The sequence below is a fragment of the Myotis brandtii genome, unplaced genomic scaffold, assembly GCF_000412655.1.
Source record: "Myotis brandtii unplaced genomic scaffold, ASM41265v1 scaffold125, whole genome shotgun sequence".
NCBI classification, from domain to species: domain Eukaryota; kingdom Metazoa; phylum Chordata; class Mammalia; order Chiroptera; family Vespertilionidae; genus Myotis; species Myotis brandtii.
Window position 1 is genome coordinate 6,000,697 of NW_005354385.1, and position 14,369 is coordinate 6,015,065.

General features: G+C 38.4%; 1 protein-coding gene across 1 annotated transcript in view; it reads right to left on the bottom strand.

Annotated features, from left to right (window-relative positions):
- Window positions 1–14,369, bottom strand: part of NEB (nebulin) — a 195,250-nt gene that overhangs the window by 143,494 nt on the left and 37,387 nt on the right. The window contains 11 exon segments of the mRNA XM_014534158.1: window positions 757–864; window positions 1,769–1,873; window positions 4,104–4,310; window positions 4,416–4,727; window positions 6,171–6,278; window positions 6,365–6,469; window positions 7,259–7,357; window positions 9,471–9,578; window positions 11,429–11,626; window positions 14,062–14,175; window positions 14,258–14,365. Of these exon segments, the coding sequence (XP_014389644.1) occupies window positions 757–864; window positions 1,769–1,873; window positions 4,104–4,310; window positions 4,416–4,727; window positions 6,171–6,278; window positions 6,365–6,469; window positions 7,259–7,357; window positions 9,471–9,578; window positions 11,429–11,626; window positions 14,062–14,175; window positions 14,258–14,365 (1,572 nt within the window).

Sequence of the window (14,369 nt, forward strand, 5' to 3'; positions counted from 1 at the left end):
GCGGATGTGAAGGGGGAGGGGGTATGCTTTGTGAAAAAGTTGTTTTTCAATTATGGGAAGAAGAATAAGTGTATGCTGTTTCTGTTATAGATAAAATGGGCATCAATTACATAAATCAAAATTACATTCTAGAAAAGTGGTTCTTTGCCCATTGGATTTATAAAATGGTGATTGCCAGCAGGGAGGGGCTGAGGGGTGGCAGAAGAGGGTAAAGGGGGGATAAATGGTGATGGAAGGCCTTGACTTGGAGTGATGAACACTCAATACAGTGTACAGATGATGTGTTGTGGAACTGTGCACCTGAAACCTGTGTAATTTTGTTAACCAGTGTCACCCTAATAAATTCAATACAAAAAAATAAAAATAAAATCTGTACATTTTATAGAACATCTTTTCAATCGTCTTAATGCAATTATAATGCAGGCAGGCACCTGAATTTAATGTGTTAGTGTCAGTCAGGATGTTCTCACTGAAAATAAATGCGGGCTGTCAGGGAAGGTGTCGGGGGAGGTAATTTGGGATATGAATCAGGGAGAAAGCCGCTGTCAGGATTATGACAGCTCTACCAAGTGGGGTCAAGTGAAAAGAATCACAAAACATGGAAAAGTGACAGTTTCTCAAAACAATATTTTGTGGAGAATTTGAATGTCATGAATTCAACATCTTGTTTTCAATGTGATAGCATTTAAACAAGCACACATCTATTTACTTTTTTAAAAGGCAATCACCCAGATTTCACCTAGAACGTGTACTCACATCACTGGCAATGTTTCTTGACGCTTTGGCTGCAGTGATGGGAATAGCGTCTCCCAGCACATTGTTGCCCTTGGCTATTAAATCATGCCAGTCCCGTTTATAACAGACCTGGGACAGAAGAAGAAACGGGATGTCAGCATGCTGTGTATTCATCCACTGAAGTGATTCCTCAACCGCTGGGATTGTTTTATCCCTCTGCAGATGGAAGCTAAAAGAATCTCCTAGAGCAAAACGTCACATTTTACATAGCAGGGACTTACTGGGCTCTGCACTGATTATTCACCCAGATCTGGTTTGGGCACATATTGAAGAGGGACATGAGAAACTGGAGTGGGTCCAGTTTGTGGATCTAATAAAGGTTCTGGAGACCGGGGCATGTGAGGAGCAGCTGGAGAAAATGAAGTTGTTCAGTCTTATGGAAAGGTCAAGGGAAGGTCTGGTGGTAAGATCTAGCAATTTTAGGATTGTTGTTTTTAAAAAAAAGGATTTTCTTTATTCTTATTTCTCTGGAGGATAATAACCTTCTCCACATGCAAAAATTAGGAAAACTAATTGGAGGTTTAGAGAACTAGATGTTAAGCTCTGCATAAAGAAGATTCCTTTATGGTGATTGTCAGGGGAAAGGGGGGTGGGGCGGTAGAAGAGGATACAGGGGGATAAATGGTGTTGGAAGGAGACTTGACTTGGAATGGTGAACACACAATACCAAATACAGAAACCTATAACTTTATGAACCAATGTCACCTCAATAAATTCAATACAGAAGAAGAAGAAGAAGAAGAAGAAGAAGAAGAAGAAGAAGAAGAAGAAGAAGAAGAAGAAGAGGCCTTTAAAGTTGTCCTACACTTTAAAAGGCCAACTCAGAGGTACAGAACCATCATCACGGGCCAGGCTGCAACCGAGACCGTGTGGAAAACTGACCTAAGTAATTGTCAAGGTCCCATCATACCTTAAAATTCTATTATTTTATCACCAGTTCTGTATTTCACACCCCATCAAAGATCCTACTTACATCACTTATATTGTAAGCATTGCACTTGGCCTGTAGAAACTGAGGAAGATCAGAACTCATTGTGTATTTATGTTTCACATCTTCTCCTTTAGCTTTGTATAAGATCTGCAACACACAGCCACAATAACAAAAGGCATTACAAATAGTACAAAAAGGAAAATGCATTCATGGCATGCTTAAAGGAGTTATTCCTAGCACAATCCCCACCATTTCTATTGTGCAAAAGTATCAAAGGTATTTTCCTGTTTTTCAGAAACTCAAGCATCTTGTTGTCTTTAGGAAGAGCCAACAACTCTGTGTATTATAATAGAGAGAAAGAATCCTTAAGAGAATAGAAATAATTTACTGCCAAAGATAATGAAAAATAGGTTCTAACGTGAACTACACCAAAGCCAGAAAAGTTCATTCTTTGCTAGAGGAGCTAATAGTTCTTAAAGTCTTGTGTTGTTTTAGTTTGGGTTTGTTATTTTTAGAGAGAAAATGATGGTTAGAATGTCTTTCACTTCTGCTTAAAACTTTCCAATTATAATTGTACAAGTAAAAGCATATAATAATTTTCTCGTTAAATGAAGGTGCTTATACATAAATCCAGTGTACTCAAAAGGTTTACCATTTTGGATTTACCCTAGCTTGTCATTTTAAAGACATCTGTAGACATCATATTATATCCTCCTCTTGGTAATAAAAATGAAATAAATTGCTCAATTTTCTAAAACTGAACTAGAACAGGAATCACAAGGAGATTTTCAGTCTCTCCATTGTTATTTATCATACATACCTCCATTTCCCAGGCACGTCTATATGGATCATCATGTGTAAACTGGTGTGTATGTATCACAAGTAAAGTCTGAGGTGGCTGATATCTAAGTGAATCCTCAAATACTAATAAATTCTTCTAAGAATCCCAGAGCTATCCTTACGTCCTCACTGACTTTAGAAACCACTTCTAAGCATTCACAGAATCTCATCAATTCTACTTTCTAAACACCTCCTTCCCCATCACTACTGCCTTAAAGTCCAAGTAAGCCTTCTGTTGGGTGTCTGTAACAGCTTTCTAATTCATCTTCTTTTTCCAATCTCTCCCTCTCCAATACAGCCTCTGTACTTTTTGTCAGATTTAAAACGCAGACATGATAATGCAACTCCATGAATTAAAAATATTCAATACATCTTGCTACTTACCCCATAATGTCTAGACTATAAATTGGCGTACAAGACCCTCAATGACCAGGTTACAATCCTGAACACTTCACTTCTCTTCCATTCATTACTTCTTTACTGTCATGCTTTTCCTTCCCGAATTTTCTAGGGAAGCTCTGGTAGGCAGTTACCTCTTCCCTTGAACTTACTGAACACGTGTATCTCCTGTAGCATTCATCTGTCTGTGTGGCAATGCTGTTCTACCCACAACTTTCTTATACTCTTGTCCTATATTCTTGTTATAGCCTGTATCTCACATATCCTTGTCTACTTAATCTTTGTACAGTCATCACATAATACAGTGCCTGGCACATGGAAGGTGTTCAAAAACATTCATTCAATGAATTAATGAATGTGTGCTTTTGATGTCCCTTTGACTCTTCTATACACCAGTCTTTCCGTGAGGTTTGACTTTAGCCAGATTATATATATGACTTATGGACAGGCAGGCAAACAATGTACTAATCTCCACCAAGACATAAGTAAAAAAAGCCTCTATGATAATTATCTATGGTGAAATGAGGTGCAAAATCATATACTCATGTGTATTATTTCCCTGTATTATATATAAACACTAAATATAAGGAACTTAATATAGAATTGGATATGATAAATTTGCCACAATAAAGTGTCTAGGATTTAAGCTTAAAGTTAGTGTGTGTGTGTGTGTGTGTGTGTGTGTGTGTGTGTGTAGTAGTAGTAGTAGTAGCGGAGTAGAATTTTTTGCACCATGTCAATTTATACAATAACACAGTATTTCAAGGTAGTTAAAGAGGAAGAGGTTTCAAAAAGAAAGGTAAAAGCCAAGATAAAAGGTGTGTGTGTGTGTGTGTGTGTGTGTGTGTGTGTGTGTAGTAGTAGTAGTAGTAGCGGAGTAGAATTTTTTGCACCATGTCAATTTATACAATAACACAGTATTTCAAGGTAGTTAAAGAGGAAGAGGTTTCAAAAAGAAAGGTAAAAGCCAAGATAAAAGGAAAAGAAAACATTAGTGATCAAGCTAAAAAGTATTGTAATTATTAATTTTAAATTAAGGAAAAGATATTAGCTCAGAATAATTTTTTTTAAGTGGGCCAATATTTATTTTCTTGAATCCTCCCTCCATCCTTTGCACCCTCTGTTTGGTTGTACTCACATCACTGACTTGCTGTGTGTTCTGCTTTGCCTGGACCATAACTGGGGAGTCCACGATGCTGGTGAATTTGAGGGTGTCTGGATGCTGCCTGTACTTCTTTTCACTCAGGGCATCACCCGCCTTTTTAACCTTTTCTACATCCAGACTCCCAATAGGTATCCAGCCGATGCCTTTCATCCAAGTGTTGTAGTCTTCCTTGTAGGCATTCTACGGCAAAGGGAAAAAAGAGGAGTGAGCGCCCCAGGCAAGGGCTTCTCTCATGCAGGCTCTGACCTTGAAGGGAGATTGTCTTGTGGAGTACATGTCACTTACATCGCTCTGTATGTGCATCATGTTTTTAGACAACTCCAGGTCCATGGCATCAGGCAGGTAGGTGTAATGATGGAGTGGATGCTTATAGTTGGTATTGCTGACAATATCCTGAGCTTTCTTAGCTGCCACAACATTGAACATATCATGGGGTATGTTGAATTTCGTCTTTGTCTTCTCATAGTCATTTTTATATACCCGGTCCGATTGTATCTTGGCTACATTCATATAATGAACCAGTTTAGGATCATCTTGGAGACTTTGGAAGCCAACCATTTTCCCTTTGGCTTTTTCATAATCTTTTTTGTACTGAACCTATTAGAAACAAAAGTGGGCATATTTTAAAATGTATCAATGAAGATTTTACTGAGCAATGAGACCATGGTTTGAAGCAATTGGGCTTTCCAGAAATTACTTCAATAACCAAACAAGTAGATACTCGCTTGTAAGTAGCCAGGTAAAATTAAAATGCTATTTTGAGCCCATTTGATTGTCTATAGCTGCTTCTGCTACCCCAGCAAGATTGGGGTGGGGTGTTACCACTATTCATATCAATGTCAAAGTAAAATAACTTCCTTCCCACTTAGATACTTGAGAGAGACAAATGAAAAGATAAATATTTCACAATCTCTACCAATGACGTTGGGCTGCTAAAGAAGATCCCAAAGAGCTGGCTATTTGATTAGTAGAATTGTAGCGGTGGTAGTAGAATTTTAATGAGTCTGCATATTCAAAGGGAGACTCAGAGTCAGTAGTGTAAACACTAATTGGCTCTGAATAATAGTGAGGGGAACTGAGCTTCCTTGGGGAGACCTGGGAAGAAACCTGGGAAACCGAGAAGCAGAGATGTGAGGGAAGGTTTGTGTGTATGGGGCAGGAGAGGGGAGGGGGGATGGGAAGGAGGAGGAGCCGGGGAGGGGAGACTGGAGGAAGCCACCCACAGAGGAAGAGGATCAGTCAGAAATTCTGGATGGCAGGGCCTTTAGGACACAGGCATTTATTACTCAACTGTCACATATTTACCCTGGTGCAATGTCAATTTCATTTCAAACAGTCAGTGACGTTGTGCTTAGCACTTGGGGGAAATCAAAAGCAAGGGGCTGTGTTCTGTCCCTGGATCATGCAGAGCAGAAAGAAGTAAATCCGGGGAAGAAGAATCCAGGAAGCCAGAGCAATACCATCATAAACAAACCAGGAGACAGGGAATCACAACACAGAAGCCTCAGGACAACTACAGCAGTACAGGAAGGTTATCCCACTTCCTACAGGACAACAGGTGGGGGCCTGAGTCCACTGTATTTAAATTTAAGAGCAAAGGGACTTCAGTTCGCAGCTGGGTAAAAGCAAGACAGCAAAAGAAACATAGTTCCTAACTGTAATGGAATCTAATGACTGACAATTGGAGGCTATAAAATTTGAAGCCGAGTCATCATCTGTAGAAGCAATAGGGAACTCATATAAATTAAGCAAGTTTTGAGACAAAATTTTACCATTAGGAGGCTGTTATACTTAAATAGTATGTACCTTATTTATTTTCACAAGGAGAATAAAGTGCATTTGTATAGAAATATTGATGAGAATTTTTTAACTAGGGTGCTTGATGAGAGCTGATCAGATCTGTTTAAGGAACTTCCTTTTCTAAACAGTTTTCAACCAGACTTGCTTCCAGGTGGGGACTGCAGACGTGGGACTTTGGGATAACAAGTCCATCCCGCCCACATTTCTGGTTACACACAGGTGACCACCAGCTGGACTTACGTCACTGGCCGCCTGCCTGGCAGCCTTGGCAGCCTTGATGGGAATCGCATCCGTTCTCAGGTCGTACCCCTTCTTGCTCATATCTTTCAAGTCTGCTTTGTATATATTCTGAAAGAAAAATGTCATTTAAGTATAACTCAGACCACACTTAGAAAAGACTTATCAGCAGCCCCCAGCTGAGCCCATGCACACACCTCACTGATATTGTAGGCATTGACTTTAGCCTGGATGAACTGGGGCAGGTCGGCTGGCAGGCTGTATTTGTGAAGAGTTTTCTCTCCTTTGGCTTTGTAGGCAATCTGAAAGAGAAAAAACCACACGAATAAATAAACTAATAAAGTAGGAAAAAAGATTTAATGGCAGAGGAAAAGAATTTTAGGGAGAGTCGCACTGCACAGGGGTGCTTCTTATGAAAGACTCTGTGTGGTCCCCATATTCAGCTGCAAACATCTGAAGGCATTCAAGGTCTCACATGCAATTACACAGGGTCTTATCTTCGTGCTGGTTCAGCCTGGACAAAGGCACCTTGGTATATATGTACTAGGAACCCCTGGACCTAGGTCGGGGCACCTGGTGGAAGTTAGCCCAGGAAGGTGTCCTGATGAAAATGTGAATGTGTAGACACTTTCCTGAGCATAAGAGAGGCTAATGCAGTCGGATACACCAACCATCTCTATTATACTCTGTGGGCTCCTAAAGGGAGTAGTGGGTAGTAGGTTTGACTATTATATGATTTTTGTCTTAGTTCTGACTTAAAATATAACTCCTCCATATGATATAGTGCTTTTATTCATCTTCCTGGTCTTTCCTAGAAATAGGTGTGTAGTGTTTCTTGTTATCAAGAGAAGCCCTTCTTACCTTCTCCTTGGAAATCAAGGTCAAAATATTGGAAGGACAGCACACAGTACATAATACTCTTAAGATATGAATTAGGTGTGCTTTGTTAATGAGAAGCTAAGGGAACTATAAAGTTGCTCATGTAATTGAGTCTCTTCAGATTCCATAATAACTACAGGCGATCAGTACATTTGGAATACTAATGTATTTGTATTAGCATTCATGGAGACACAGATAAGATTCACACTTACATCACTCCTCTGGGCCTGGTTAATCTTAGATTGCACTGTAATTGGAGCATCTTCAATGGAAGTAAACTTGAAAGTATCTGGATGTTGGCGATATTTTTTCTGTTTGGTGAATTAAAAAAAAAAGAAAAACAATTATATTACTTGCACTGAAGGCTAATATATGAAAACCTTTGAAATTTATTTTGGAGAGACGTGACTTTTCCGATTTTAAAATGTGAAAACACTAGATTTTGGGTTGGTTGGGGCAGGGGGGCGGGGCGCGGTGGGAATGAATACAATGCAAAAGCCATTATTTAAAAATTGACTTAATCTTGGATTTGTCAATACAACTTTCAGGAACCAGACTTTACTCTCTTAATTTCTTGCTTATGACACAAAAGAGGGCACGCTCAGAGAAACAGAATACAGAAACATCCCAGATTTTTCTAAAGGATTAAGAGAAAACCATTCAGAAATACAAGTTAGGGTTCTTTGCACTAACAAGTTCTCAGAGATGTCATTTCCTCCATCACACCATCAGCAGTTAAAGTAAAGAAGATCTCTAGTTGAGCGAGGAGAAATTGGGGAATTGGGACAGTAGCTAGGGATTATTAAAAAGATAGGAAGTGCCCTAGCTGGTTTGGCTCAGTGAATAGAATGCCTGGGGACTGAAGGGTCCCGGGTTTGATTCTGGGCAAGGGTACATGCCTGGGTTGTGGGCTTGATCCCCAGTGGGGGGCATACAGGAGGCAGCTGATTAATGATTCTCTCTCATCATTGATGTTTCTCTCCCTCTCCTTTCCTCTCTGAAATCAACAAAAATGTATTTTTTTAAAAGAGAGGGAGTACTTTTGCTCTGCAAGCCTCAATATGGTTAGTACATAGATTGTCACTGAAGTGCTGAGAAGTCACAGGAGAGGGAACACTGGAAGGTGTTCGAATGGGAGCTGACAACTTCTAGCTACCCTTATCCCTTTATTCTTCTCCACCTCTTCCCCCACAGCTGCATCACTCTTTCAACTTCAGACTTCTGACAACAATCAACTCAGAAGAACTTTTTTCTGAAAAGTTCCTGAGTAGATACAATGGTCTTCACCAAAAACAAACAAAAGCACAAAACAACATGAACAACAAAATCTTGAGTGTGGAAGACAACTCCCACTGAGCACCTCTGCCCTTTTTTATGTAGTCTAACCTCCTTGATGATGGGTTTGCCTGGCAGAAGCGGGATGTTTCACTGTAGGCAGAGAAGGGACAGATCTCGCCTGGCTGCTTTGAGACTGCAAGATCATCGTTATTTTTTCTTAGACTAAATAATAATCTATATACTACTTCACAGTCATCAAGAATATGACATAGCATATATAATACATAATCTGTAATATTCTTTTTTTTTTAAATATATTTTATTGATTTTTTACAGAGAGGAAGGGAGAGAGAGATAGAGAGTTAGAAACATCGATGAGAGAGAAACATCGACCAGCTGCCTCCTGCACATCTCCTACTGGGGATGTGCCCGCAACCCAGGTACATGCCCTTGACCGGAATCGAACCTGGGACCTTTCAGTCCGCAGGCCGACGCTCTATCCACTGAGCCAAACCGGTTTCGGCGTGTAATATTCTTTATATACATTATTCATAATCACCAAAAAGTGGAAAAAATGCACATGTGCACCAACTAGACAACCAAAATGCAACATAGCCATACAAATGAATGCTACTCAATAATAAAAAGAAAGGAATTGCAGACACATGTAGGTATATGGATGAACCTCAACAACATTATTCTAAATGAAAGAAGACTGATATAAAGGAATTTTCTAGAAAAGCAGAACACTAGAGACAGAAAGCAAATGAGGGGTTGCCTGGAACTGAAGATGGGAGCAGGAATTTTACAAGGAATCATTTTGGAGAACTAGCAGAATTTTAAAATTCGACCGTAATGATGATTGTACAACTATAGGAACCTATTAAAACTCATTCAGGGGTACACTTAACATAGTATTTTATGGTATGCAAAGTAAACCTTGATAAAGTTGATAAAATATTTTTATTATGAATGGTTCCCGTACGTGATTTATCTACCAGAATAATTCATGCATGTGGTTAGTTTTCCCCTCAGCAACAATTACTAGATAATGAAGTGGTAAAGGAGACACTTCCCATGGTTTGGGGAATTTCCTCATGGCACATGCACAAATCTCTCTGTGACAAATGAACGCACTGGCTTTACCTCATTAAGGATGTCTGAAGCTCTCTTTGCCTTTTCCATTTCTAAGGACCCATAAGGCACCCAGCCACAGCCTTTCATCCAGCTGTTGTAGTCAGCTTTGTATTCGACCTAGAACACCAAGAGAAAGGTTAAATTTCTTTTGCTCAGCATCATGCTTATTCATAAAATCATTAACATGTTAAGATTTCTGACCAGCTTTCTTACTCCAGACATTAAGGTTATTTTAAACATATTCTTGGTGAGAGATTTTAACAGCCCTTAGGTTCTCACTGCTTTCCCAGTGGGCATATATTTCATTTTTATTTTCAACTGAGTGGAATTTCAATCAGGAAAATGCTAATTTCAAAGCTACATTTCAAGGAATAAATGAAGTTGTTATATTTAGATAATCAAATGTGAGAGGTTTGCTCATTAGAGCTCTAAGTATTATGTGTAAATGGTCAAATTAGGACTGAAGACCACATTAAAGTTGGATAATTTTGCTCATTTTATGATTAGATAAGAGTTGATAGTAGTTGTTTGCTCGCAATGCCCTTCATGTGTAATAGTCAGCTTAGGAGTTTTTCTACATTGGCTGACAGTGCAGTTTAACACAGTCATGCTCATCAATTTGCTTATCATTTGGAATTGGTACTATTTTGAGGACACTTACTTAATATTATTAAAATAATGAGTTACCCTTATTATCTAGCTATAGATAGTACCTAAACTTAAACTCTAGATAAAAACTTCAAATTTTTATTCTTTAGTGTGGGCTTTCTAATTAGAATGAAAAAAAAAAAAAGAAACCATAGGGTTCCTACCTGTAAGAGGCTTACAATTTATTTGGGAGAAAGAAAGATAGCAAAAATTAAACAAATAAATAAGATGACTATGTATAAAGTAGAATTCTTAGTGATGGAAATGTTGGTATCCCATGTTCACATCGGCATTATTCACACAGCCAAAAGATGGAATCAACCCACATGTCCACTGACTGGTAAATGGCCAAACAAAATGTGGTGCAGCATAAAACAGAACTATATTCAACTCAAAAAGGTAGGAAAACCTGACAAATGCTACAAGACTGATGAACCTTGTGGACATTACACTAAGTGGTTAGGGTTAGGGTTAGGGGAAGCCATTCACAAAAGACAAATATGGAATTATTGCATTTACATGAGGTCTCTAAAGTAGTCTAACTCATAGAAACAGAAAGTAGAGGGTGGTTGCCAAGGGTTGAGGGAGGGAGGAAATGATGAGCTGTTGTTTGTGTGTAGAGTTTCAGTTTTGTGAGATGACAAAGTTCTGGAGATTGGTTGCACAGCAAGGTGAATATAATTAACTGCTACGGAAGTGTAGACTTAAAATGGTAACGATGGCAAATTTTATGTTAAGTATATTTTGCCACATGTTTAGAAAATAGAATTGTTAGGATAAAGTGTTCAATTATGTAGCTCTGACAAATTAATTTGCCTAAAGAAGTTTTGATCTGCAGAAAAAAGTCCAGCTACTATTAAAAAAATTGATGCTGTAATTATATATTTTATTTTTAGACAAGATAGAAATCTATGTAAAAAATTATTGATAGTGATGATGATGATCATAGTGAATGTTTTTTGAGAACTCACCAAGGCCTGGCACCCTGCTAAATAATTTTGCAAACACTTAAATCCTCAAAACCGTTGTTTTGTTTTATTCCAATTTTACAACGAGGACTGTAGACTCAGAAAAATTGATACCTTTCCCTAAGGAAACAGTGATGGGGTACATACTAGACCCAGGTCTCTCTAACTCTGAAGGGTGTTCTCTCATAGAACCACAGGGGTAACTTTCCCATTACAGAGTTCTTACATACAGAAGATCATGCCAACACTTGTGAGAAATGCCAAAAGTGTCGGCATGATCTCACCCCACTTAGAAATCTTTCTCAGTTTCTACCTTATTTTAGGAGGGAATAGAGGAAATCGGATACTCACGTCGCTCTGCAGTGCATACGCCTTCTTGGCCAGGTCCAGGTTGATGCTGTCGGGCGGGTAGCTGTAACTGTGTAGGACGTGCTTGTAGTCCATGTCACTGGCAATTGCCTGAGCTTTCTTAGCCTGAGTGACTTGGAGCATATCAAGAGGTGTCGTGTAGATAGTTTTTGACTTTTCATAGTCTTTATGATATTCACGCTGTGAATAGGAAATTACCATTTATTACCTTAATGGATTTCCAGAAAAAGCACAGAGATCTCTCATAACCAACAAATACGAGTTCAGAAAAACAGATCCAAACATCTGAGTAGCTTATTTTTTTCCCTAAAATTTGTTCATATGTTACACATTGTTGAAATGCTCCCCAAAATCATACATGGACAGATCTTCTCAAATCTCTTTTTAGATCAAAGTACAACTGTCAGACATCAGAAATGGGCCATGGCTTCTGCTTCGGCCAAGTATTACTTTATTTTAAAACAGGGGTTTTCAAAGACTGCTAACAAACTATATGACCTCTGGAGGTAATCTAACCTTTGAAGAGTTTTCCAATAAGGGAGTGTTTTTTTGGTTGACCAAAATCATAAGACAATCATTTCTACTTCTGGTTTTATAAGATGACTGCTTGATAAACAGAAGTGTACACTTGACCCTTGGAGTTTCTAAAGTCATCTTTAAAGGGATAGTTTCTGATTTTTCAACCTGATTATTCCACATTTGACAGGACATAAACCCCACTGAGAATCTCAAAGGTTTTTTCATACTACATTTAATTTTTGGTAACAATTTAAAAGAAACTTCAGATTGCAGTAGCTATAACATCTCAAAGGAGAAACATCTGTGAAGTTGAGCCATTAAAGTAACCTTGGCCCTTCTGTACAGTGTTCTCATAAAATGAATGTCCTCACTGAGCCTCAGAAGGCACTTCCATTGGCTGTTTTTCTGGAATGGTTAGCCAGGCTACTAATGAGGTCAAAGTCCCAGCTTCATCAACTGCCTTAATGAGAGACAGTTGCTGTTAGGAAAATTTTAAACCCATTATATGTCCCCATAGTCATAGAATCATTAAAGACAATGACCCAAGCTAGCAAATACAGATATGCATTATAAATCTGTAGAAATTCCTTTCGCAAACGATCCAGTCTATTAGGGAATGTGGTCTTCCTTCTAATATTTTGAGGGTAGTAACTTTCACTGAATACATTTATACCTTAGTTGTAAAATCTAGATCCTAGTTTATAAAAATAAAATGTGAAAACTTTCTGATGGTATGAAAAAACATTAAAAAATGTAAACATAGTTTGTCTTTATTACAAATAAACTCATAAAACAATGTTGCAACAGCAGTTGGTGTGTGGGAGCGTTTTTGACTCCTTTGTTTATGTTCATACTCGTTCACACATATCTGCACATATAAAATGTTGTCAAAGGTCCAATAGGGCTTTAAAAGATTCTTTTAAAAAGCTATGCATGTTCTATACCTGCAGCTTAGCATTGAGCCTGGATATTATGTGTTAATGGCTCATTAGTGACTTTTCTTTTGGATGCCAACATCAATCAATTAAAAAGTGTTTACTGAGCACTATTATGTGCCTAGTGTTCTAATGGGTTCTGTGATAGGATGGAAAAACAAAGATAAATATACATGTGCTCTCAACAGAGAGCTATAACCTTTTTGAGTTAAGAACAGATAAGGAAGTAGAGAACAAGATAGTTTTATGTATGTAAGCACAGTATACCGACATAGTTCAGTGTGAAGTTATTAGATAAAGTAACTGAATGGGATGCCTTAAAGTTCTTTATGAGTAAATGCAAAATGAATGAGAGAAGGTACATACCGATCACATGAGCTCATGGGTAAAAGGAAAGCAAATAATACAAACATCTTTCTATTTAATAATGAAAAACTGATATTTGCAAGCTATGTTGAACATTCTTAACACTCTTACGTGGTTCTCTAAACATTTTTTAAATACATCATATTACTGCAATTTGCAATAGTAGATGTTTGCTTCTCTATAGTAAGAATTTTAGCCAAAAGATAATAGATGGTCCATAGACAAGCCTTAGGAAAGCCATACATTCTCTGAAATGCAGGCGAAAGGCATGGAAAAAAGTTTGTTTTTTGAGATGGATAATCCAAATACTTTATCAGATTCTCAAAGGGGCCTATGATTAATGAGCATTTTATAGGCCAATACTAATTACCAAATTATCAATAAAGAGCAATGATAGCTATACTAAGATTTTTATCTGTTGGCTCAAGATTTTCTTCCAAAATAAAGACAGTTTTAAAACCATGATTTCAAAGGTTATTTTTCAATTAGAAGAAAATATGAGAACACCTAGTGATGTTTTCCAAAAGATGTTAAGAATTACAACCAATATTCTATCAAATATTAATACATTTTTCAAAGTGAATGGACATCAAGTACAAAGCAATAATTTTCCTCCTCAATCACGAGAGGTATAAGAATCTGGGAGATCATTCCACCTCTAAAGTTCTCCCCAGCAGTTTGTTGTTTTGAACCTGAGAGGTCCACGGATAGAGAATCCTTTTACTTGCTACTGCCCTTGGGCATGTTGACAGGGATGCCATCTTGAAAGCGAGACAGACTGACAAAAGCACTCACATCACTCTGCATTTTGGCCGTCTTCAGAGAGTGCAGCATCTTGGGGTCGTCATTAATGCTGAGGGCTCCGATCATTTTGCCCCTGTTTTTCTCATAGTCTTTCTTGTACATCACCTGCAAAGACAGCACACATGCAGCTCCCACTCATCAGGGAACAGCACCGAGTCCCCCAGCCCAGGTCCCAGGCCATGCTCACCTCACTAGCATTCTTGCTGTTGGCTTTGGCTGCCAGCAGGGGAATGGCATCCACTTTAATGTCAAATTTCTTAGCTTTGGTCTTCTCCCAGTCGTGCTTGTAGACATTCTGG